The 26,351-nt window shown below is 40.9% G+C and overlaps 1 protein-coding gene across 4 annotated transcripts; it reads right to left on the reverse strand.

The window, feature by feature from the left end:
• Positions 1-809: 809 nt before the first annotated feature.
• LOC120798341 (abl interactor 2-like) lies at positions 810-26,160 on the reverse strand. 4 transcript variants are annotated; one of them, XM_040142579.1, is made up of 11 exons: positions 25,902-26,160; positions 20,669-20,836; positions 19,711-19,887; positions 17,908-18,011; positions 12,292-12,438; positions 10,302-10,426; positions 9,814-10,029; positions 7,058-7,222; positions 4,954-5,040; positions 4,217-4,402; positions 810-3,399 (listed from the first exon to the last, which is right to left on the reverse strand). In XM_040142579.1, exons 1-11 carry the CDS (start codon positions 26,016-26,018, stop codon positions 3,224-3,226), a joined length of 1,668 nt encoding a protein of 555 aa, XP_039998513.1. In that variant the 5' UTR covers positions 26,019-26,160; the 3' UTR covers positions 810-3,223. The 4 variants fall into 4 exon arrangements, with proteins under 4 accessions (XP_039998513.1, XP_039998515.1, XP_039998514.1 ...); XM_040142581.1 differs by lacking the exon at positions 9,814-10,029 and having other exon boundaries at positions 4,954-5,037; positions 25,902-26,154; XM_040142580.1 differs by lacking the exon at positions 9,814-10,029 and having other exon boundaries at positions 25,902-26,153.
• Between the last annotated feature and the right edge of the window lie 191 nt (positions 26,161-26,351).

Consider the following 26,351-nt stretch of genomic DNA (forward strand, 5'->3'; position numbering starts at 1 on the left):
CTTCTCGCCGAAGAAAGGCGAAGGCCGCCATTTTGTTTCAGCAGAAACGTCGCTAAATTCACTATGATTTAGTGAAAGTTAAACTTCTAAAAACAAACAGGAAATTAAGGAGTGGAGGACGAGTTTCAAATAAAAATAAACATTAAAAAAACAGTAGTTCAATTCCCAGTTAACTACGGCACAGACAGAAAAACCAATCCTCTCATCGAACTCTTGGAAAGAAAGTAAATTTACCCAAACTTTTCTTTTAAATTAAACTTTGTGAACTCCAGGGCCAAATGAACCTGCTACAAGGGCCCGGGGCAAATATGAGTCATTTCCCCCCCTGGGGCCTTGGTGGTGCAAAGAAAAACTCACTCAAGAATTCTCCAGGACAGTTTTGACGTACTTCCAGTTTTTGTTTCTGATTTTTGTTTTTAGAATTTTTAATGATCTAATCATTGCTTTATTGTGAAACACTCGCTGTCTGGTTGAACTGAAATACACAGTCTGTGACAAGGTGTCACAAGCAAGTCAAAAAAGTAGGAAACCACTCTTCAAGACTAAGAAATAACCTGTCAATTAGGGCACTGAATCCTTAAATCGTTAAGTCTATAGATATGACACCAAACTTTTAGTACTGAAAACCGGTCTGAATTTTATTTTTGTTGAATCAGTGTCGAAAGGCATCGTTTAGCTATAAAATGGATATTGTGAGAATTTTACGATATAAAAAACATCTTTCAACTTTTTCACTAATATTCTGGACTAATATTCCTAATAGCTACTTAAATACATAAAGAAAGAAGGACCAAGACATAACTACAACATAAATCTTAATAATTTTATTGTTTTTGTTCTCATGATTTTACAAATATGACACTTCTGCAATTCAACTTTAACTGTGCAACACAATGGCATTATGGACTGTTAAACTTGACATCCCGAGGGACGTCTGTGACTCCAGGGGCTGTGAATCCTGCAGACCAAGGGCCTAATTTGGGATTTTTTTTCTAAGAGTGTTATAAAACAAGAGCCAAGCTTTGCAAGTGATCTTGAGCGTTGCATTTATCATCAGTCATTCATCTCCCTCCCGCCTGTCGGGTTTCTTTGTCCGCAGGATTCACTAGCAGCTTACGCACAGGATTTTTCACCAGTGACGTAATGACGGCTACTGTCGAGGGGGAGGAAGCCGGGTTCCTCCCCTCCATCCTCCCACACAGGTCAGAGAGCGACTCCTCGGACGTGGGCTTGAAGTAAAGTTGTACAGTCTCTTTGGATGAGGCTGGTGGTACCTGGTCAGAGCTGCGAGGCTGTTTGTCTTTTTAAGAATGGGTGATCTCGCCACGTAGGTTTTTGGGACACCAGTACAGATAAAAACAATGGCATGCAAGACTCACATACAGACCCACTTATTATTTCTTTTTTTTTTTTTTTAATAGAAAATAAAGATTCTGACATAAGTACAAGCACTGAGCCCTCGCAAACACCCAACAGCCAAGCGTATTGGAAACTGTACGGAGGACGAACGATGCCGAAACTGATGCCTTTTTTTTTTTTTTAATTTATTATTATTTATTTTTAAATTTATTTCAAAAGGAAGTATCGGGGGCTTGCGACGGTTAAAACCATTTCAACACAACAGTTGGCTTCTTTTCATATTCAGTAAGTCCTGTTTTGAGGACATGGTACATCTCACATTTATATTATTTCTTCTTCTACACCTTTTGTACTACAAATGTATGTGCTTTTGATTTAAAATAATTTGGGAAAACTGATGAAAAAAAAGAAAATGAAGATTTGCAGTTCAACGACAATCCACCCCACTCTGGCCAATTTATTGCAAATGAAGTGATAACCTCTGAACAGCAACACACACTTCAATATGGCACAAGCATCTTAGAAATGACCTAAATGCATCGTTGTTGTTGTGGGTGAATATCAAAAACCAAACCACACCATATCTAAAAATATTAAGACATTAATCATCAGTAGAGCAGAAAAGAAAAGTTTTTTTCCCCCTCGTTGAAACATGCAGTTTGCTCCTCTGCAAGCAAAACTCGATTCTGGACCCCTTGGTACAACGCCAAAAATAATGTTTAAAAAAAAAAAAAAAAATCTTCGTCTCGAATGCATATGAACACTGCAAACGATTAGTGCGCCAGTTGAGCTAATATATTTCTTCTATTATTCATGTGAGGAGCTGCAGACTAAGACCTCAAAATCCAGGTCATTGTGCAATTGAGGATCTCTCGCTTTCCTCTCTTATTTGAGGGCTGGATGAAGATTCCTTCACTCGAACAATGCACAATGGCCAGCAGAGTGAAGCATGTAGTGACTAAACTCGCCCCCTTCGAGTTCAACCTCGGACTTGCGTGGCGCAAAACATTTCAAATAATTAAATAAACTTTGAAAAAAATAAGGAAAATTCTGGATTTAAAGCACTCCTGGGGCTTTCTGTTTGCTTTCAGAGGTCTTTTCTGACCCACTTTTATCTAGCTCCCTGTGTGTCACCTTAAGACATTTGATGTGCTTATCTTAGTAAATGTCAGCTTTGGCACACTCCCTGCTGAGTTACCTAACTAAAGGTTTTGTCAAGTACAGAAACTACTATTTTTTCCCACCGAGGATATTGTTGTTGCATCACACTTTAAATACAGAGAGGAGTATTTTTCTCTAAAATGTCTCTGGAGTGTTAAGGAGAAAATCTACAAATGAAGATATTCTCCTCCAGCCCTTTCTCCTGAGGCTGCGACATGGTCATCCCCGACTAAACCCCTCTCAGCAGCCCCATCTACCTGCTCAGCATTTATCCCACTACAAAATCAAAATAAATATTGTTTAAAATAAGGGAAAATTGGTAAAATCAGAAAGAAGCAAAATCAATGTAGTGGCCTCATAATGTAACACAAAACTCTCAAAATACGTAACTCCATCACCGTCCAGTTCTCCTCAGTCAAATAAAGAAACAAAGAAAGAAATATTACAGGGAAGGATATATCTAGAGTAGTGGTTGTTTTACAACGGCGACTATGTCGAGAAAATGACTGGGCATCAGTTTGTCATGTTGCAACTTCTTTAAAAACTGCTTCCTCTCTCACTCGCCCCTTTTTTCTCTATTCGCCTGGAGGTGATCAAACTCTGTCTGATTAAAGTCTTTGACCTTTAACCCTCAGCTCCCCTCCCCTCCCCCATCAAACGCTCCTCCCGCTCCTCTTCCTCGTCCACTCGGAGGGGGGATTGTTCAGTCGGCGTAGTGCATGATGGACTCGACGTAGTTGCCAGGGAAGAGGCCTGTGGTCCCGTTCATCACGCCCTCGAACCAGCCGTCGTCGTTCTTCTTTATCACATAGATGATGGCGCCCTCCTGGAAAGAAAGCTCGTCGTCTTTGTCGCGAGCGTAGTCGTAGATGGCCACCACTGAGGAAAAATGGGAGGAGGACACCATTGGTAAAACAAAGAAACATGACTGTAATTTGAAATAAAAAGAATCATATCCCAAACACAGGAAAGATGCAGGTTTTTCTTACATGCTAAACCTGATCACAAAGCATTTTAAAAAGCAGCCCATGGGCCAGTCATTACAAACTCATGCTCTGCAGGCAAATATTGCTCAAACTCACAGAACTTCTTTTTACTTTCTAGAGGAGATCTCAGAATTTCTAAAGGTGCCAAATATATTTTTAATATTACATGGAATTTTAAGGAAACGTGTAAAAATTACTGAGGACCTGGTACAGATACAATACAGATTATACTGTATATGATGGTACTGCTGGATCTGCTAGTATTCTTTATGGGTCAGTGGATCTATAGGTGCAGCCACGATAAATCAGGATGCAGGGTCAACACAATGTGAAATAAAAGTAAAACAGAAAACAACTGGCCCCGCAAGGCCCCTCGCATTAAGCGGCCATAATTACGCGACGTTGCCAAACTGCAGGCGACAATGTTGCAAAGCTGAAACTTTGGGTGACCCAGGCTTGAATCTGGCCTTTTTTGTTTGGGATAGCATTTCGCTACAAATTTTATATGTAAGCAACGGTTACACCCACGTAAGAGTGTGTCCAAAAGTCAGTATGAATTCCACTGAAACATTCTTGTGGCTACACAGTATTCTGGTGTACTCAGAAAATCTTACAGTCTCCCTTAGAACTCCCTGATTTATTGTTTCTGTATTTTAGGGTGGATTTTTTCCTTTATAGAACTGCCGCATGAGCGAGCAGGGATGGCACACCTTTCTCCAGGTAGTTGCGTGGGGCCCAGGGCGGGTCCTCCTCGGCGTAGGGGTCGCTGTACTCCACCACCGCCGACTCCTCTTCATCCTCATCATCCTCATAGTCCTCCGGCGGCGGCGGCGGAGGTGTAGGCTCCTCAAACACCGGCTCTTCGGCAGGAGGTGGTGGGGGCGGCACGTCTGAGACTAGAAGTAGTTTTCGGGGGGGCAAGAGGAAAAAGAAAAACCAGTTAGAGGAATTGAAAGGCCCATGCTCGACGCATCTAGACATTTAGATGCTCAGCACTGTGCATTCTATTCATGACTGAAACCAAAGGCACTGATACTGAACGCTAAGAACAGTGCATCCAAACACAGAAGGGTGTGACATGACAGGAAGAAAAGGTGTACACACTGATTCAACGTGCATTTACAGAATCTCAGGAAGGAACTTGACGGTTCGCTTTGATGAGAGGACGCAATAAACAAATTACACAGAAACATCATCATGCTCATGAACACACACAAACATGCCTCATTATTCACATCATGCTTTACATGTTTTTTCGCTCCTTGCTCACACACATTGTACTGGTAACGGGCGGTCAACCACCAACATTTGCTGTCAAAGGGACCGTTTACTCCAATTTGAAAATATTCAACCAAAAGAGGACGGATCACCGGCATCGACTGTTGGGGAGAGGACTTAAAACAAATGGCGTTCATGCAGAGGCAGCGAGGAGCTAAAAGCCACTTACTAGTCTCCTGAACTCGGGCCACAAAGCCCATCAGAGGCAGCTGAGGGGTGATCTGCATGGAGGGGGGAGGGGGTGCGAGCGGGCCTGCTATCGGCGAACAAAATCAATACACAGAGACGTAGGAGGAGGGTCCAGAGAGAGAGAGAGAGAGAGAGAGAGGGAGAGGGGGGAGGTGTGTTGGTGTGTCAAAGACATGAGGAAGTGAAGTTAGAACAAACAAGAAAAGCACAGAGGGGAGTTAAAGAACAGGAATGAGAGCTACATAGAAGAAATACAACAGTTACAGTCTGCAGACAACAATTTTAGCCAAGCACAGACCTGAGAGGTCCATAATTATTCATTTTTCTTTCCACCTGTGGCTACAGGTGGCAGAACGAGAAACATGAGATGTAGGACAGAACAGTGTACAGCACAGTCAGGCAGTCCTGCACTAGGGCTGCAACTAACAACTATTTTTTCATAACCAATTCAAAATAAAGTCAAAATTACCGACTGATGAATTTCGTTTTGCACAGAAAACTTCAGGAAACAGTGAAAATAGCTTGTCACAATGCCCCGGAGACCAAGCTATCATCTCAAAAATGGCTTGTTTTGTCCGAATAACAGTCTACAACCCAACGATATTTAATGACATAAAAACAGAGAGAAGGAGCAAATCCTCACATTTGAGAAGCAAGAACTGCAGAGTTTTTCATTTTGTACTTAATTTTTTTAAAAAAGATTATCAAAATTACTGCCAGTTACTTTTCTGTTGATTAGCAAATTCCTTCAGCTGTATCCTGGATAAAATCTTCCCCAAAGGAGAAATAAATCCAAAATTGATTGATTCAAGGACTGGTCTAAATATCTGTCTGTGACACCGGGCCTGTATATTTTAGAGGAACCTTTGGTCCACAAGTTGCTACCACACAGCAGAGAGTTCATAAAAATAACACTTTTACAATAAGAACACTACCACCACCACCACCACTACTACTACTCCCAATATTATCAATAATAATAATAATAATAATAATGCAGGAAAAGCTGCAAAATTTTTTCTATATTTCATTATTCATATCATGCTAAAGATGTTTTTTCACTCGTTCTGTTTACGAGCATTCAACCATCAACACTTGCTGCTTACAGTTGTATACTTTTCGCCTTCAAACTATGCATTTTAAAAATATTGTAGAGTCAAAGTGAGCAATTGACTAACAGACAGTTCTTCTACAATTGGGGAAGGAGTATTGCAAAAAATATCAAAATTGTCGCTGCAATTTTCCTGGCAAAAATTGCTGAATATTAATTTGTCATCTGTGACAGTCAACTGAACAAGACATTTAAATATATCTAATTGGGATCTGAGAAATTGCGATGGATATTTTTCACTATTTTCTAACATTTTGTAGACCAACTGATTTATCTATCAATCGATTATAAAAAAACAGTTGTTAGATGCAGCCTTAAATTACCTTTAAGAACATACCACAGACATCGTTTTAATTCACATTTGTGTAACAGAAATAAAATAAAAACTCGGCACTCGACAGACAGTTCAAGAGACAAATGGAGGATGAAATATTGCAAAGAATCAGAGACAGCTCATTTAAATGACTGACAATAAACAGACGATGAGATTAAGCTTGAAACAAAAGAGAAAAAAAAACAAACAAACGTGTGCAGCTCCACACTGTCATTCATCTGAGCAGAACCCAGATGGGAATAAGAACTCTTTAGGTTTCAGGTTCAATTTTCCATGGTTAACAACAGTAATTCATCACTGACTGCCTACAGTATCTACAGTATGCCACCGCTTTATATGATAATAGCATCTTCGTCAAGATGTCTTTCAAAAATTAACCACATTCTTGACAAATGTTGGGTTATCGTATTCACGGAAGTTTCGATGAAGATTGTGTGATTATGTTTCAAGACTGTAGAGTTTGTTCGACGGGTAAATCGAGGTAATAAGTATCATTATATATCGGTTTGCCCTCGTTTTAATTAAGACAGAAACAAATGCAAAAAATGTGAAGGGATCTGACCGAGCAACGTTGCATTTCTAATAGAAAAACTATTCTTAGGGGGAAATTCATGGATATACACACACACACACACACACCTTGGTTCTGGGCGAAGTGTGGTCCACCGTTGAGCTGGCTCTGGTTGTGGGCCATGTTGGGCTGACCTGTGACAGACGAGGGTCGGCGATACGGCAGGGAGCCCCCCACCTGGGGGTTTTGGGGTTGCTGCGCCGGGCGGTTCATGCTGTAGAACTGAGGAGCACCTGAGAGGAGACAACACCAGGGGGCGGCAGACAGTCATTCAACGAGGGTGGGGAGCAGGAAGGGTTAGATTTTTCTTCCCTCTGGTGTCCAAAACTGTAAGGTCCAGTGAACTGAGCCTCGAGGGAGTTTTTCTTTCCATTTTGTGTTTACATTTAATGCTACTTGAATTTTGATAAGGATGATGTATGGTTCTCTTAGAAAAATAATCCTAAAAATAACCCTGTCTTGTATAGGCGTATTTAATAATGATCATTAAAAATAAAAAATAAAAAACGCCCAGGGTTCAGAATTTTAGTTTCAAGCTACTAAAGCAGATATTAGACAATCTGTTAACAATAACTTATTAAACTGACATAGATCTTTGGGGAACGTGTTCATACCTTCCATACCTTAGAAAATTCGCTTAAAATGTTTTATATAACTGTTTTAACTGTCTGTAACTGCTTTACTTTTTATGTCGGTACCCTGTTATTATTGGCCTTGGCATGTGCACGTCCCGTATTGCTGAAGCATTTCTTTAACTGTGTAACTGCAATAACTGCCTTTTCTTTTTCTGTAACTATTAATTATTTCTCTGACTATTTTCGACCACACATACTATTAATAAAAATGTGATAAGTCTGGGTCTAAGCCAAAATACTGATAATTCCTTGCAGAAAATGCCAAGTGACTGTGTGGGTCCAATATATAAAACACCAGGGCAAGATGCCGACTTTTCATCGACTGATAGATTCCTAAATCCGATGTCTACTTTCTACCCCGAACAGCAGCACTTCACATCAACTGATGATTACAATATCCAGCAGCCACAGAACTTACACACAAAGAAAAGGCCAAATAAACAAACATGAAATGAAGAATTCACTGTGAAAGCATTTCATCGCACAGCTCATGCATTATAGATCAGAACAACATCGTCATCATCATCATCATCATCATCATCCACACAGACACAGGCGGCTGATGAGATGCTGTGAAGAATGAAGAGCGGAGAATCCGGCAGCAGTGGGGAAAACGCAAGGTCTGAGGCAGGTGGCAGAAGAGCTGCACATAATCCAGAATTGTGTTCGACTGTTATCTACTCCAGGCAGTTCTGAAGGGAAGTGCTTTACAGTGAACTTTAAAGCTGAACTTATTTTTCAGCACTCAGCTGTTTGTAGGAAAAAAAAAAAGCAGGATACGTGACAAAATGAGACTTAGTTCGCCGAGGATTTTCCGAGACTGCAACAGAGAGCTTTCCTTTGTAAAGCAGATAAGAGATTCGACGCAACATTATCTTGTTTATTTACATTTTTCTGCTGCCAATGTTGTATTTTCAAATAATTTTTGATAAGGTGTGCATCCCTCAGGAGGTGGACACGTCTTAATATGAAGCACAGAACACTAGTGTTTGTGTCTGAAAGCTCAATCTACCTCTTAAACATTCATTAAAACCTTCCAATTTAAATATAAGATGCAGTGAAAGTTATTTCACTGTCATTGTTTAGCGCTGGCGAGATAAACCCATGTAAAGGTGTAACAGGTTGGACTAAATTGCTTGAAATATTCTCGTTACAGAGCTGGAGAGAGAGAGATCAGGTCCAGACGACCTGAACTCATGTCTGAAAGAAATTTTTTTTTTTTTTTTACTTGAGACTTAAACTGAGGTATAAAGACATTTACCTTAAACCCAGGTCAACTTTGGTTCTGAAATGAGACCTGACAATCATTTACAAAAAGGTATCCCGTGAAGCTTTCTTGTCTGTATCTTGAGATACAAACAAAACAGGGATCCAACCTTTAAAATGCCGCTCCATAGTGCAACTAGGGACCAAAAAATTCCACAGGGTACCTTTAAAAGGGTTTCTAAATTACTGAATCTGAGTAAATATCAACATAAGTTTGTAGGGAATTTTGAGTTTTAATGATTTGGTCGACTGGCAGAAAATTAACCGGCTCCAGCAAAACTCCAATCATACTCTGGTTCCAGATTTGAAATTAGAATATTTTCTGCTTTCATTTGTTTTATATCATTAGAAACTGGACAGCTTTGGGTTTTGGACTATTAGTTAGACAGATCAAGTCATGTTAAGACATCAACTTGGCTCTGAGAAATGACGACGAGCATTTATTCACTACTTTTTTGACATTTTGTGGACCAAACGATTAATTTTGTAAATCGTTAGTTGCAGCTTTAAAGGAATTTTAAACATTTGACGTATTTTGTTTTATTTCAGACATAAAACTGATACTGATTACTATCTGTTTTGCCTCGATTTTGTTTACTACTACTACTACTACTACTACTACTACTATTTGGTCAACCGTAATGAGAAAGAACTGACTTGGACATGACTTGGTGTTCCACCTTTAGACTTCACTAGACCTAGAGCTTCACTTGATGTTGAGCACATCTGTCACACCTCTGGCTTGATGCACATGTGCCCTTAGGCGCTGCAATCTGTCAGACAATACTACTGAATATCCTGGGTGATGACATGCCAGTGGATGAACACATCTGGGTCTCCGAGCAGGAGGATGCATGTCAGGGGAGGCGGGATGGAGGGTGTGCAGAGGAGTGGGTGAGCTTCTCCCACCGGGTCACACTCACCTTGTGCAGGGTTGCCGTAAGTAGCGGGGCCTGTGCCAGCGGGGGCCGCAGAGGCGGGGAGCTGGGGAGGGGGTGGGGGTACAGGAGGGATCTCTAAAGGGGGGTTGGGGGCCTGTGGGGGGCTGTCTAGAGCAGATGTGGGTGGCCCAGGGGTAGCGGCAGGGGTGGCGGTGTTGGGGGAAGGTTTAGCTGGGTTGGTTGGGGCAGGGGCTGAACCTGAGGGGTCAAAGGCGAGGGGATTGAATAGGTAAACAAGATAAGGGAGGAGGGAAAAGACAGGTGAGGGAGGTCAAGACAAGACAAGAGTGAGAAGGGAGGAAAGGATTCCAGCAGATCCAGGGTTCATTTGACTTAGGAACAATTCATTTCAGATCTAGAGTATGCAGTACTCCTGAATGCTGAACAAAGATTAGTCAAGTTAGTTGGTTTCAGGCACTCATTTATCCTGCAGTCATCTGCTCGTAGAGGAAAGGGGAAGCAGACGTTACCTGGGAAGGCGGTGGGCGGGGCTGGGGTCGGCACAGCAATGGGGACGCCCACACTGCCGCTGCCGCTGTTCTCTCGGCTGCTGCTGCGACTGCTGCTGGGGTGGCTGCCTCCGCTGCTCCCACTGCTGGTGGTAGGGCAGCAAACACGTCAGACCACAAACACTCAGACACACACTGTCACGCCGTCGCACATTCAGACTTCTAGTAGTAGCTGCACCTCTGGCCTAGCTCTTCTTTGCATCAAAATATTAAGACCAAAATTTGAAAGTAACTATTCAACTAAATCGTTTTTTTTGCAGAATGTCGGTACCTGAAATACATATGGGCTATGGAACTACACTCAGGAACTGAATTAGGAACTTAAAGTCCCCCCCAGGTGTTTGGAACGGCCATATTCAAAGGGCAGGTGAAAAGCCCGCCTCTCGAGAGGGACCAGACATGTTATTCAAAGTCTCGGCAATGAGGGTAATTGTGCACACTTTAGAACATTAATACTGTTGCACTCACACAATAGTTGTAACAGAAACAGTTGCGTAAAGAAGGAAAAGAGAGCTTGAAAGAGAAGTGTGCTTGAGCATCAAATTGACAGTTTTGTAAAGTTCTAGAAATTGGATGTAGTCCCATCCCCAAAGTCGAGCATCGGAAACGTGTATGTGTGTGTGTGTGTGTGTGTGTGTGTGCGCGTGTGGGGGGGGTTTCAGATGCTTCAGAGTCACTATCTTGTTCTTCCTCTCGAATATACTGTGGTCCAACTCTGATATTTCAATTGATGTAAAGAATCGATGCAAAAGAGACCGAAAACTGCTTTTATAGTGACTTACTTCTGAAACCAACATCAATTTCAGTTTTGATTCAATTGCTCTGTTTTCTCAATCGCAGCTGTCGTCCTCTTGTTTGCTAGTGCTTTCAGTTTCATTCGTCTTTCTTTTCCAGCCTGGTATTCCAGTTGCAACACAACGGTGGATGTGCAACCAGCCTAGAGTAACTGAGTTCAGGTAAGGTGTGTTCAGCATGTCGAGGTCTTATCCTGTTTCCTGGCTTCTCAATAACTCAGATTAATCATGTGGCACCCTCATGATCATTAATGTGTTAGCGTGAGCTGTTATGCCATTGAAATGACTATGTCACAGTGATAAAAAAGCAGCTAGAAGCCTCACCATGGACACATGACACGGGTGACGCGGTAGCGACACAAGACGAAGACGAAGATGTGACAGGCTACAAAAGCAGGAAGCATCAAGACACATGGGGCAGACATTTTGTTAGACAGAGGAGAGCGCATGGCTAAGAGATGAAGAAAATGAGCTGTGGATGGAGCAGTGCAGATAAAGCGGATAAAGACTTGTGCTGAGAGGAGAGTCAGGGAAAGTTATTTTGTCTATTTTCAAACCAGAAATATTAAAAGACATTTGGCCAATAGATGGGGCGAAATCACAAAACTTTACATGTTACCCCCCCAACCCCAAACCCCATGCTTTTACAGCAGACAGGGAAATCTATGACTTTCTCTCCGTGTTTGGGATGAAAGAGTCATCTTGGAAGATGAGCTGACACTGGCTTGATAGGACTGTGGGGGCGACGCTGCCTCTTAGATGACTATTACCATAGGAGCCTGTGTCTAGCCGTGCTAAATACAGCTCTGAATCTCTACCTCCACCTAATTTCTTTGTCCTTGTCTGGGCAGTGAGGAGAGCATACAGGTGAGGGTTTTCCAAATCGAATGTCAAACTGGGCTTTCCCCAGGAGATGAAAGTGTTCAAAAAGGTTAAAACTCTGAGTTTAGGTGGAATTAAAAAAAAAAAAAAAAGGAGAAGGGAGTAAAAGTTGTTAGACTTTCCACGACGAGTCATTTCAGAGAGGAGGAGGGGGCAGGTGTTCAGAAGCTGGCTCGCCTTTTTAAGTGTAGGAGAGGAGATGAAGAAAGGGGGAGGAGGTGGAGGAATAAGGGGGTTGTTTAAGAGAGGCATGCTGGGAAGGGGGAGGGGGGTACCTGTACGTGCGGTTCCTCTGATTAACGGATGCAGTGCGTGCAGGGCTCTGCTGGGGGTGCGCCATGTTGCGCGTCGGGCTCGAGACGTAGTCGTTAGGGACAACGGGTGGACGCACCGGCTCAAGCGTCCTATAGGGGGAGTGGCGCCTGCGAGGGGGTCAGGAGGACAGGAGTCGAGGGGGGGGGAGGCATCCACAGAGAAGTGTAGAGGAGGGGGGGGGGAGGAGGAGGAGAGCAAGAAACAAACAAGTGCAAACTTAAAAAATGGGGTATGACAGGTGGTGAACATCGGGGTTGGCTGGGGTCCACAGGTGTTGTCGGGCAAACAGCCGAGGCGAAGTCCAGACGAAATGCTATTGCTGCTGTCGTCTAAAAACCACACTTCCCTAAGATCTGGATCGTAGGCTCGGTCAAGTATAATGAAAGAAATGTCTATTATCTAATATGCTCAAAGGCCCAGTAATAAAGTAACACACTCACGTCTAATATATTTATTACCAACATTATTACTCAACTTGACACTACAGCCTGACAGATACTGGATTTTTTTTATTCAAGTGATAAAACAATTTGATTACAATATTTAGTTTGATATTTGTTATGCCAGCTTCAACAAGAACACGTAGGAGGGATTAAACACGCTTCTTAATGTCAGAAACGTATTTCAAGATGTAAAAGCAACTGAGACCTTACAACTCACTTAAGTTACGTTAAGAAAATCTTAAGGAAAAGGCTTTAAGTTGCTCCGTGATATGTTTAGGTGAATACTCTGCCAGATTTTGACTACTAATTTACATCAACTGGTCCCAAAAGACAGATAAGTATAGATTAGATAAATAAATATACACAGGTTGCATCCTGAAATGGCACATTGGCGCATGGTACAGCCCGACTGTTGTATCACTAAGTTTAGCATGGTTGGTAAAGCTGAGGCTTTAAAAGCCAGGTTCAAATCCTGAATAAGGGAGTTAATTCAACACTAATAGAGTCACTTCACCAGCAAATCACAAGTTTAGTAATTTGATATTCTGTTTAATTCTTCTGTCCCTACCAAGAGGTCAAAATGACACATATATAAATAAATGTGTGTGTGTTTGCACTGAAAACAACAAGATAAGACAACAAAAGCTATTCTCAAGTGATCCTGAAATGATACGCAAGATTTTTCAAGGGGCCTAAAGTAACGAAAAAGGCAGATGTCAGATTGACTGAATTAAATTCCCATCTGTTCTGCTAAAATGTCCCCGAGCAGTAACCTGCAAAAACTAATTTAATAAAAACATAGTAAAGTTATAGTAAAAGTGATTTTTAACCCGACAGCAGCGCTATGCTCATAATGTCCTTGGTGTTTAAAATGGGGAAAAGAAAAAAAATTAACCCTGAGATTTATTGATCTGGGCCTGAAAAGATATACCGACATGTAAATTTCCCAGCTGACACAGTGGGGTGACCCATCTCTGAGCACTGTTGCTATGGCAAAACGTTGCTATGAGGAATATGGGGCAGCCAGGAGTAGGCGGGCTGGGTCACAAACACAGAGCTGAACGTAAATTTGTAAATCAAACGAAGAGGAAGTTGAATAACATAAGAGAAACGATAAATTAAAATCACAACCAAGATGTCCGCCCGTAGCCACAGGCTGCGGCAGAAGGTGCATCATGGAGGGTTGGAGCTGTGGTTGATTGGCATGCGTCTTGAAGGGACAGAGACACACACACACACACACCCATCAAAGGTCAATATGAAGTGTGGACACAATCACTCAAAACTCAGAGACAGACGATTCTGGAGGTTATGGAAAAGGGGCGGACGTAAACACACACACACACACACACACACACACACACACACACACACACACACACACACACACACACACACACACACACACACACACTTTCCCACATACACAGAAAAACACCAACAGCACTTGAGGTCCAGGAAGGTCCAAAGGTTGAGAAGAACGTAACATTTATGTGCTGCAATAGCAGAGTCTCTGTGGGATAAGAGATACCTTGAACAGTCAGACACAGAAGAGGAAAAATATCAAAAACCTATACAGCTTGGGGATCATCGTGACCAACATTCACAGTCTATCCCAAAAACTCACTCTACCCTTGCTGTTAACACGGAGTGACAGACACACAATCGGGGTGAGAAATGACCACACACTATCGGTCGGATGTTGGTCATTTGTCTCCTCTAACTACTGTGGCCACTCAAGAGTCTGTGCACCGATGAGAGCCGAGCAGTACGAGATTACTGTGGCGGAGAGAGAGAGGGAGAGGGAGAGAGCGAGGGGGGGAGAGAGAGAGAGAGTCAGAGAGTCAGAGAGCGAGAGCGATTTGCTAATGATCCCTTAATTTTTAAAGAGCTGTGACAAAGGTATGTACTAACTGGGATATATGTGCGTCTTTGTTTAAAAACCTAAACATTCTAAATTAATCTAAAACAAAAATGTCAAAAATTCTCTGTTTCTAGCTTCTCAAATGTGAAGATTTCCTGCCTTTTATCCTGCATAATAGTGAATATCTGAATATTTTTGGGTTTTGGACTGTTAGTCAGACAAAACAGGCCATTTAAAACCCGTGTACCCCACTCCGAGGTACTCACTGGAGTCATTTCTATACATGGTCACATGAAGCCATGGATTGCTGGAAAGCCAAAAACTGACTGACCTAAGGTACATGTAACTAATAGCACTAACACAGAATTTTTATAATGACATTGAAGAAAAAAAAAAAAAAACAATTTAATGTGGATCTCTCCAATCTGGCCGATGTCCGTTCCGCTTAATAAAGTTAGTATCAGTGCAGATACTGAGCTGGCAAACTGGATTGGTGCAGCCCTAATATCTTGGTTTAAAAATATCATATTAACGGCAAATATAACAGTAACTTGTAAGCACTAAACTTGACTAAGTGTAAAAGGTTTTGAAAAAACAAAAAACAGAAAAAAATAAATGAACAACAATAAGCTTGAGTTGATCCACTGATTGATCATTTGATCTGCAAAAATTTTGTTAATGGGTTAATTTTTTTTCTAGAAATTATGTCCAAAATTCACTGTTTCCGGTTTCTAAAATGAAGATCTCCTGACTTCCTTTTGTGATGGTAAACTGAATATCTTTGCGTCTGGAATGTTGTTCGGACAAAAACGAGTAATTCAAGAGATGTCAGGTTGGGCTCTGTGAAATTGGGATGCACATTTTTTGCCATCATATTTTTAACTTCCATAAATTAAATAATCTCCATCAACTTTTAACGAAGTAGTGTGCTGTGTAAGCAAGCCTGAATTTAGAATACTACACTAATAATTTTCTAATTTTTAAAAAATAGCCTGTCGACAATGACAATTTCACGTTTGTGCATGAATTTATACTTAATTTGCTGGTACCCTTTTGTTTCTGTCTATGCCACAGGAAAACTTTTGACCAAACGTTAATTCAGTGAACAGACTAAACTCCAATCAATCCAAAACACTTTCTTGTTAGTTTGTTAGTCACTTTCTTGAAGTTTCTTGTTAGTTTTCAGCGAACGCGAACGGGAAAAACTGTGATGAGCTGAAATCAGTTAATGTTATCAGTCACATTGAAGTACTGTTTGAAATTGTTTAACTGAATTTAGGAGACGTGAGTCTGTTTGAGGATACATACAACTCCGAAAAAGCTCTTAGTTTTTACAGCTTTAGGGCAGATTTAAGGGGTTTTGTCTCCTCACAAGCGGCAGCTCTCTCTTAAAGTGAGCAGCTCTTAAAGTGAACCCAAAATTTAACATCATCCGACTGATAGCTATTGATAATATCCCACCCTCATATGTGCTGCCATCAAGAACAGCTGAATTTCTCACTGTGACCTTTGTGATAATGTCCTTCCTGTGCCCTGGCATTAGACAAATGCCAATAAAAGGTCGAAGACTGGGAGATCTGAGAGCTCACAACCTGCACAACAGTCTGCTAAAGCCCTGGCTCTGTTGCAACAGAAGGGACTTTCTAGACCCAGTTTCATGCCTTTTTAAAACTTCAATCAAACTGCATCCTGAAATTTGACAGTTTGGTGCTTCTTGCACCCTTTATTTCTGTAAATGTTTTAACATTAGCCCGGGGCAGAATGGTGGCCGCACAGTTCGCATTCTCATCGCAGGAAGGATTTGGCTCGTTGTCAGCGTATTTGTGTTGGTTTCCCCTAGGTGATACCATTTCCTCCCACAGTCTAAAGCCATGCAAGTCAGGTGGACTGGAGACTCCAGAGCTGACCACTAATGTAAATGTATCAGTAGCTGCTTTCACATTGGATTAAAATCAGTTCCAGGAATTCACTGCCATGTGAATTTAAAAAAATGTTCTGCATCACACATCAACGAATGTTTTAAAGTGAAGGATCCATGGTGGCACAAACTTGCCCAAACCTTCGCACCCTCCTGTGTAATAAAACATCGATGCACCATTTTCGATCAAAGATGAGGCCATCCGAGGACAACAGACGAAAAGTTTATTCTGGGAGCATCGATTTTTTTTTTCTCTCTGAAAGTGAATAGGGACCTTGCAAATTAACACAACAAGGGGCGTTAAAAGTGACATTTTCAAGTCCACCAGAAGTTAAATATTTTAGCTTCCCAAACTTTGCTCCTGGCACAAAATATTAAAAACTGTCAAGTGCAAAATGCAAGTATCAAGTGTCTGGTTAGATTCATACGTTTGTTTATTAATTTTTGATTAGTTGGTTCCTGATTTAAATCAAAAAATTTTTTTTTTTTTTTATTTAAAGTGCTTGAAAGGCTGGTTGGTTTAGATAACATTTCACCTTTAAATACTTTGGCTTCTTTTTGTTTATTTAAAAAAAAAAAAAAAAAAAAAAAGGGGGGGGGTGAGACAAACAGGTCCACGTTTCTTAAAGTACGGTATTGAAAAATGTATTGTGTTGGTATTGGAACCAAGATGAGCCCAGACAACTTTTCTTTTTATGTCCAATTTCTCCCAGTAACAGTTTGTATTAAGTGTCAGACACTGAGCATTTTAATTTCCCTGCCTTTCCTTCATTAGAGGAACATCCATGTATGGATAATGATTGAATTAATTACCATTGTTACATGTTGTCAACTCACGGTGAAGTTAGTGCTGCTTGGTAGATCAGATATGTCTAAGGTAAAAAAAGTCCTATTAGTTAAAATAACAAAGTCTTTCATTTTGCTTTAAGAGGTATGTACAGTGCGTTAGCATGCTAGAGACCATAACAGAGGCTAATTTCAGCATGCAGTTTGATGTAAAAATCTCTCCCGCTTAAAGAGAGAAAGGAACAATGGAACAAATTAGGTTGAGGAGCTTTGTAAAAAGGGAGACTCCCAACCCAGATGAAAAAAAGCAAAAACAAAAAAAAAAAAACAAAGATTACCACTGCGATGAGAACCGGCCCTGAAACGCATTTTAAACCACCCCAAGGACACTAATTAAACACAGAGGTAAAGGGGTGATGATGAAACTGGGAGCAACCAGGCCCATCTGAGGGGCTTGCGGTTTCTCTCCCAAAGCCACAAACACACATTCGGCCTCTGATGGACGCAACTCTGCCTCCTGACGTCCCTCTGAACACGCATCAAGGCGCAGGCACAGTTTACATACCCAAGGGTCCCTTTGCCTGTCATGGGCGGGCTGGGGGGCTTCTGTGTGGGGGGGTTGGTGCGAGGGAGTCCGCCTCCTCCAGCCTTCATGTTCTGAGCACTGGCCTATGGCAGGAGGACATGGGTGACATGAGCATAATTGCTGGTTAAACATAGTAAATTAGAGAAGGGGAATTAAAACATATGAATAAAAAATCTTCACAACAGTTATCTGTCTTTAAAAAGATAGTTGCTTTCTTGCCAGGCTAGATGGGAATATCATTACTACTACTCTCAGATCTATCGGTCTAATATGAAGCTGGAGCCAGGAGATGGTTAGCTAGATAATCAGTGTCAAATTGAACAGACAGAAATGAGAGCGGTATCGAGCTTCTTGTCCAACCCTTGACAAGAAAGGAAATAAGGATATTCCCCCAAATATCAAACTATTCTTTTAACAGCAAACAAACTCCTTAAAATGTTTTTAAAAATGTAAGAAAAACAGTAAAGGACTGCTCCAACAAGCAGAAACAACAAACAAACAACCAATTCAGAAAACACAAAACCAACTCCCTCGTTTGAGGCTCTTACTTTGAAAGTCTTACCTTAAACCTTTGTAACCACTATGGTTGATTATAAAGACAAAATTAGGCAAGCAGAAAGAGAGAAAGAGAAGAAATCAGGGGATTAGTGTGTAAAGGAGGAGAGAAAAACAACAATTATTCATGCATGTGGTACACAGAGCCAAGCTGGTAAGATTCAAGCAACAATGGCTCAGTGTTAAGATTGGAGGAATTTGTTCTTTGAGACCTTTGTAAGGTTGAAGCTTGGCTGCTGATTTCCTGGGAAAACAAGCCTGTCTTTGTTCACAAAGTCAGCGGAAAACTAGATTTCCAAAAATCAGCTGCTTTCACCTTTTTATTGACTAAAATCATTATTGGACAGGAGTCCATCCAGTAGCAGCAGCAGGTGGCAGATTAATAACATGGGGGATATATTTAGCAGAACTTATGTCCTGGCTGATATTAGTTTCCCACCCTGGTGACAAGACCGAGTCATTGATTTTTTTCTTACTTTACATGTCACAAAAACCCAGTAGTGATTGTTTGACCTCTAAAAGTCCTTCCCATTAGATTTTCTGCAGTGAATAGCCCACAAAAATCCAACAACACAAACGAAATCCAGATTCTGAATTCCACACTTCTTCCAGACTTGACTCCAGATTGTCTTCTGAACCAACCTGAGGTCTCCGTAAACCGTAAAATCACATTATTCCTCCGGTAGCAGTGGTTCCCAGCCTTTGTTGCATGTGAACCATTCATATGAAGTACAACGCTGATTTTTTTTTTCTCAGATTATTAATTGAAATAATTTTTCGAGGCCTACAGATGTAAAGCTAAACAGTGCCTCACACAAGATTAAAGACAGTAAGGTAGAAAAAAAAATATTTCTGTGTAGAATAATGTTGTTTCAATATTCTAAGATTATTCATTTAAATAAGTTCAGAAGCTTGAAGAGGTAAAACTGCATCATATTTCACATGAAAAAAGCAAAGACTTTTAAAAAAGTTAGAAAAATAAAACTAAATTTTGTGTCGTAAAATTTGTTCTTTACGATTTCCTATCCCTTAAATCGTCTCAAAGAAAAGGAATCAACTTTCCATACTGGCTTGTAGTTGACGTGTTGCCTATTTACTACTCACAATTTTCCTACCCACCCTGGTGCAAACACATTTGTTTCTCTTTAAATCTCATCACCAAAGGCCAAAATAACTTAATTAAGACCTTTCTGGCAAAAATTAAGGGGAAACGAAGAAAATGATCACCTTGACTCCGTGGCCCATGTCGTCTAGCAGGCTGTAGTCGATGGGCTTGCGGATGTAGCGCACAGGCCTCTCGGGATTGGCTGGGGCGATGATCTTGTGTGTGCGGGATGTGTTCTTGTTGGTGGTGAGGATGCCGATCTCCCGCCGTGCTACCTTCTCTTTGTGGATGTCCACCGTCTTGAGGTCAACAAGTAAAGGACAAGACATTTTCTTTAATTTCTTCCTTGCTGTTGTTTTTTGTTTGACACTTTTTTCTTCTCACAACCTGCTAAGGCAGTTGTTATCCTGACCACTGTGTTCCCTACATCTTAAGAGCCTGCTTTGTCTTTATCATAAAGGATAGTCGTTTCAGATGGCTACATAACATGAAACATTTTCAAGGGATTCCAATTTTCTTGAATATGCAGCAGGATCCGTTGCCTACGAATCCTGCTGCATATTCAAGAAAATTGGAAACATCTTTAACATGCAGCAGTGTTCATTTCATTGACAAAAACCATGGCGAAAAATATCCACTGGAGGACTTTCTTTTCACAACGGAAACAGATGAAAATTCGACTACATTGCTTTTAGTTTTTGTTGACTAAAACGAACAAATTACTAATATTTGACTAAAACTAAAATACTGTTTCGTCAAAAGTCTAAGAGTCAATCAAAATCAGGTGCTTCTCTAGTTAGGCCATACAATTCTACAAGGTTTCCGGTCCTGTCACATTTGAAAATTCACATTTTGACAGTCCCTTTATTCACCATTCGTTAGGGTGGTAAAGTTCAGTGACAAAAACACTGCCAAAATTCTGTGCGTAAAAGTCTGTCAAGAATTTTATAGGATAAGGTTTGAATGGCGTCTTTCAAAGTTTAAAATAACAACTGACCTTTTTTTGTTTTGTTTTTTTTTATTTAGGGAAATTGTGGTGATCATTATTCTTGGCATAATTCTTATGCATCAGTTCCCGACCTGTGAGATGTGGTTGATGGAGGACTCCATGCGGCGGAGCTGTGAGGCCTGGATGTCCAGCATCTGCAGGACATTGTTGGCCAACGTGTTGATCAGGTAGGCTACGCTGGCCAGAGACTGGGTGGTGTAGTTCTTGGTCTCCTCCAACGCCCTCTGCTTGTCTGGAGACTGGATGAGAGAAAGGAGAAGGGAGCAAGGCGACACCTGACTTTTAAATATATTTGGATTTTATAATGTGAAGATGAAGCGGTTTGTCTAGAGTAATCTACCCCGAGTGAGGAGGGTGAAAATTCTGTATTTTGCACAAGGACATTTTGAAAAGACGGATAAAACCTGTGACCATAAACCACAAAGTCATCCTGACATCATATTCTGTGAATTTTCAGTGCATTTTGTGTTTGTCATCGTTTTAAAATATTTAAAATAAAACATTGTCGAGTTTACCATCGAGACAATGTTAAAATTAACTTTTGTCCACGATGACATAGTCAAAAAAGGTTTAAAGTCAAGTATTTCCTGGAGACTTCCATTTCTTTCTTTTGAACTCTGCATACAACCCAAGGTGAAACCATCAAATCAAGCAGCAAATCCTCACAAATGACAAACTGTAGGTGGGAAAAGTCTGACATTTTTGTTTGATTTAAAGAATTAATCAATTATCAAAATTGTTACAGATTATTTTTTTTGTCTATCCATTTATTAACTATTTACTGTAGCTCTAATCAGTGCCCAATGTAATGCAGCTCTGATATGAAAAAAATATCATCTTGCCATAATGAAAAGAAGATAATAAACTTCACATTAAAGATGCAGTACAAACACATGCTACTGATTAACACTGTAAAACACGGTAAAATAAATCTCAGCATCTACACTGCCAACATTCTAATTTTGTGGTATTGTGAAAATAGTCTAAAACTGAAGCAATAACAGCAACGCCAACAGTAATAATGGCAAACAGGTGAACGTTTTCAACAGTCAGCTGAATAATACCACATTTTCTGATGTGTTCGAGTATTTTATGCATTTACACGGCATGAAGAGCTGTCAGCCTGCTATGTGAAGCTTTACCTTGCTCGAGTGCACGCGTATCAGTCCTAGAGCTGAAACCTAAGTTTCTTTCACAATCCCTTAGTCTCGACTAATCGTTTTGTTCATGATATGTCAGAAAATAGTAAAATTATAGTAATAGTATACTTTTCCCAAGTACAAGGGGATATCTTTAATTTTCTAGTCTAGAACCCAAAGAAATTCAGTTTACTATCATGTGCGACAAAGAAAAGCAGCAAATCTTAAAATCTGACGAGCTGACACTGGGGAATTTTTTGGCTTTTTGCTTGAAAAATGACTGAAAAGCTCTACTCTGTCCTCAAGTATTTTTGATAGGATGTTAAACAAGTTAAAACCACTGCTTCACTTTGCTGGGATTTATATAACCTAAACTAAATAACATCCTTGTATTACAGACAAAAAGGAACAATCCCAGAGCAAACACTGTTATGTTTCCAAAATATTAAAACACTGACAGGAACCTGAATGCAATTTGTGACAGCAACATGAAGGGAAACTGTTGCTTCAAGGTTTCAGTGCCAAGAAGTAACATTTTAGTGAAATTAGAAAATAACGTAATGGCCAGGGAAGTGAGCACCAGGTAATACAGCTGCAGCCAGCGCAAAAGGAGTCTTGTGCGGCAGCTGGTTGGGTCGTGGGCACAGCGTGGGCACATCAACAGGAACATCAAAGGGCAGATGAATCAGCTAATGTTTCTGCTGGGAAACTGTGCTCCGCACCGACATTGAATGTAGCACTGCATGCAGGGTTGGGTTTTAACAGACTACGAGTACTTGTGAAAGCAGCTATTTTGATCATCAATTTATCGTCAAAGTCATTTTTCAAGCAAAAAATGCCACAAAATTGTTTGTTCCCACTTCTAAAATGTGGGGACGTGCAGCTTTTATTTGTATAATGTGATAGTAAACTGAATATCTTTGGATTTTTGAGTTATCAGAAAATTTGTGGACTCTGAAGAAGTCATGTTGCACTTTAGGAAACAGTCGACACTTTGACATTTTACAGCCAAAACGATTAATCGATAATCAATATAATCATTAGCTGGAGCCTTATATACGAGTGATTTTTAAATTGAGGAGAATACCCTTTAGAGTACCTCACTCCCTATTTTACAAATAACACCTTTTTAAAGAAACTACAAATGAAGCAATTAGTCGACAGATAGAAGAGCGGTCAGCGACTAATTTGAATACCCATCAATCATTTAAGGCATTTTTAAGCAAAAAGACCAAACATTTCATGGATTTATTTTCCTCAATTGTTACAAACTACGCAGTTTTTTTTTTTTAAACCAGAGATGAAGTGCTTAGTTAATCTGCAGAAAATTTATCAGCAATTAATTGTTTAAGGTATTTTCCTGGCAAAAAGACCAAACATTTGATGGTTCTATCTTTGCTGCTTTTCCTAGTCTTATATTCTAATAAACTGATTATCTGAGGGTTTTTTGACTGGCGGTCGGACAAAATATGCCATGACAAGGCGTCATCTTGGAAAACTGCGATGGGAATTTCACTATTTTCATTAATGTGGAGAATAATACGCAGAGTAATTAATTAATAAACAAAATAACAGTTAGTAGCAAACCTAAAACAAAACTATTAATCATCTGTTTTCAAATCAGCAGGCACTTCTGTGTGCATAGCATAGCGGCAGATTGATGGCTAGATGGAAAATAAACACACCCCAGGGCACAGCAGCCTTTGGGTCATGATTGGATATTGACTGATTGATTTCATTTGAGCTTTACAATTTAAAACCATGGCTGTGCTGCGCAAGCCAACAGTCAAGATAGCCCAAAAAAATCCAGGGCTTCTCATAGATTTCTCTGTATTTCCCTTGCGGTCACAAAAAATATAACCCGTTGAATGTCTGCACAGTGCAACTCAGTCTGTGTTATGCTGTTTTTACCATAAAGATGTAAGCTGATTCAGAAACCAAAGCTAGCTAAACTGATATAAGATAACATGAAACGGAAAAACACAGAACATAACAAGACACGGCACAATATAGCTAACAAGATGGGGGCGTCCCCACTAGTTGAACCAGCAGCATCCTCAGTGATAATATGTCTATTCCCTCTTATGTGAAACAGACTGTGCTTGTGATGCAAAATAGATTTCTCAGGAATTGTAAAGTGCAATCCAGTCTAACTAATCATCAGGCCGTCTGCAAACAACAGGATCATTTATAAGGAGCTCGGAGGGTGCAGCACTGCCCAATTATGAGGACGAACAGGTTATGTGGCAAAAAGTCAGGAGTGTAGCTATAGCTGCTGCCTGCAGGGCAGAAAGGAGACATTTTTTCTCTCTCTATTTTTGTTTTTATTTCAAGGAAACACGGATTGGTACTGACGTCTGCGTATGAACTAATTTTTCACTTACCTACTACATAATTTCCTATTTTTTTTCTTAATTGCATAGGCCTTTCATAGAAATATCCTAGTAATTAACAGCTATATGCCAGTTAGTTTTTAGAAAATTATGAGGAAAGTTTCCAGGAAATTTTTTTATTTAAGAAAAACAAAACAAAGAAAAAAACATCACCGTACAGTTCAAAATATCATTACAAAAAAACTCCTGGAATGTACTTATCATCAGGCTCACGAGTCTGGACAGAAGGTGTCATATGCCGTACAGAATGTAAAGCCCCTTGAGGCAAATTTGGGATTTTTGATATTGGGCTATATTAATAAAATTCACTTGATTTGACTTGACTTGACTGATGCTTTCTGTGAAAATAAGAGTGAAATTTTAGTTCACATACCTGTAGCATGTAAATTACAGGTCGAGGGAAAAAAAAAATTCAAAGAACTACAGTATCCAGGCCAAAGTGGTTTAAAATTTTGGAAAAATGTATCAAATCACTCTTCAAACACAAGTTCAACAAGTGTCCATACCTACATAACTAATGTTACAGGACTGAGAGACAGACATGGCAGGGCAAAGATGTGAATTAGAGCTGAAATGAAGAGATGAGGTATCCCATTAAATATCCCCCTGATGAATACTTCTGTCTAACTAATCTATTAGTGGTAATACCCATCTGACAGCAGCTGGGTAAACCTTGCGGGGTGAGAAGAAACCAGGGCAGCCTGCCAGACAGCAGTCTGCTAACATCCAAGGGCCGCGGCCACCTCCTCCTCCTTCACAGGGCAACCTGTCAGACCTGATCAGCCCTGTTCGTCAAGGATGTCAGATTTGAGTATCACGCCTTGCCAAAGACCTCTTCTTGCCAACACTGTAGCCCCAACTTTCTCACCTGTCAACGCAGGCCTGCAAAGTCTGGGATGAGAGCAAGCTCAGGTAACCAAAATTTCCTGAAAAAGTGAGATCACACCTGAGGCACATCAGATATGACAAAGGGTCCGAATGGCACCGATTAATTGCTTTCACTCACACACACACACACACACACACACACACACACACACACACACACACACATACAGGCCAAAAAGCTATGCAAATGAACAGCAATTTTTGAAGGTGCTGACACAGATATGCAACGTTGCACTGACTTTATTTTAACCTGAAGATCAAGGTATGAATGGAAATAAACAATCCAAGCTAAAAAGCAATTAACTTTTAATGGGTTGAAAGGCATAATTTCAGTGCAGATGTGGCTGCAGCATTACGAGTCCAACATCATAAATCAGTGGTTTATCTTCTTTCGACCAAAGCTCATCGGAGATTAATCTGACTGACTTGACATCGCGTCCTACATCTCCGGCCGGTGCCCGATCATGTGGCTGCTGTAGGGAAAGCGATTGATCCCGCAGAGAGCAGAGAAATTGATTTTCACGGTGCCCGTTTGGTTATTTGCACCGTGGGTGATGCCGAGCGGCTGGCTAGCGAGCTGCCTGGCTAACGAGGCAGCCCACCATGGACGTACAAGTCACACACGCCGTTATGGCGATGGGAATATGCACCAAAGCAATGCCGATGGCTCTTAGCGCGACCACAGCATGGGGACTGACAAATTATGTGTTAGTTGTGTGAAAAAATCACCCTGACAGCGGGTTGTTTTTGCTTTAGCCGAGGCTAGCTATCCACATCGGCAGCGTTAGCAGTAGCTAGCCCAGCATCAGTTCGCCCCGCCGTGGTGTCGCCCAAGAAAAAGAAAAAAACACACCGTCTTTTCTTCCGCGCATATGACAGCCTACCTGGACATAGTTGCTCTCGCAGTACTCCGCGACTCTTTCCAAATTGGTGAAACTGTCCAGTAGTGCGCTTCGTCCTGCTGGAATCTCCTCTTCCAGAAGCATTTGTAGCTCCGCCATTTTCACATCTTTAGCGGAGCGGTGTGTGCGTCTGTGTGTCTGTGTGTGTGTGTGTGTGGAGGAAGGGGGCTCACTGGCGCCGCCGCGGCCGCGTGTGGTACTGCAGGGGTTCTCCCAGCGGCTGGTGGAGAGCAGGGGTTCCCAGCACAGAGACGCACCAAACCAGACTCTCCACGGTTTAGACGCCTTTGAGGTGATGTGGTTTCAAAATACTCCAGAAAAACTGCTTGTTGTAGGTTTATTCCAGTCGGATTTCTTTTTTTTTTGTATTAGTTTTCAGTTTAGGAATATTATAATTCCACACCGACTCAGTGAATGAAATACTTGCAATAA

This window comes from Xiphias gladius, chromosome 13 (genome assembly GCF_016859285.1).
Source record: "Xiphias gladius isolate SHS-SW01 ecotype Sanya breed wild chromosome 13, ASM1685928v1, whole genome shotgun sequence".
NCBI classification, from domain to species: domain Eukaryota; kingdom Metazoa; phylum Chordata; class Actinopteri; order Istiophoriformes; family Xiphiidae; genus Xiphias; species Xiphias gladius.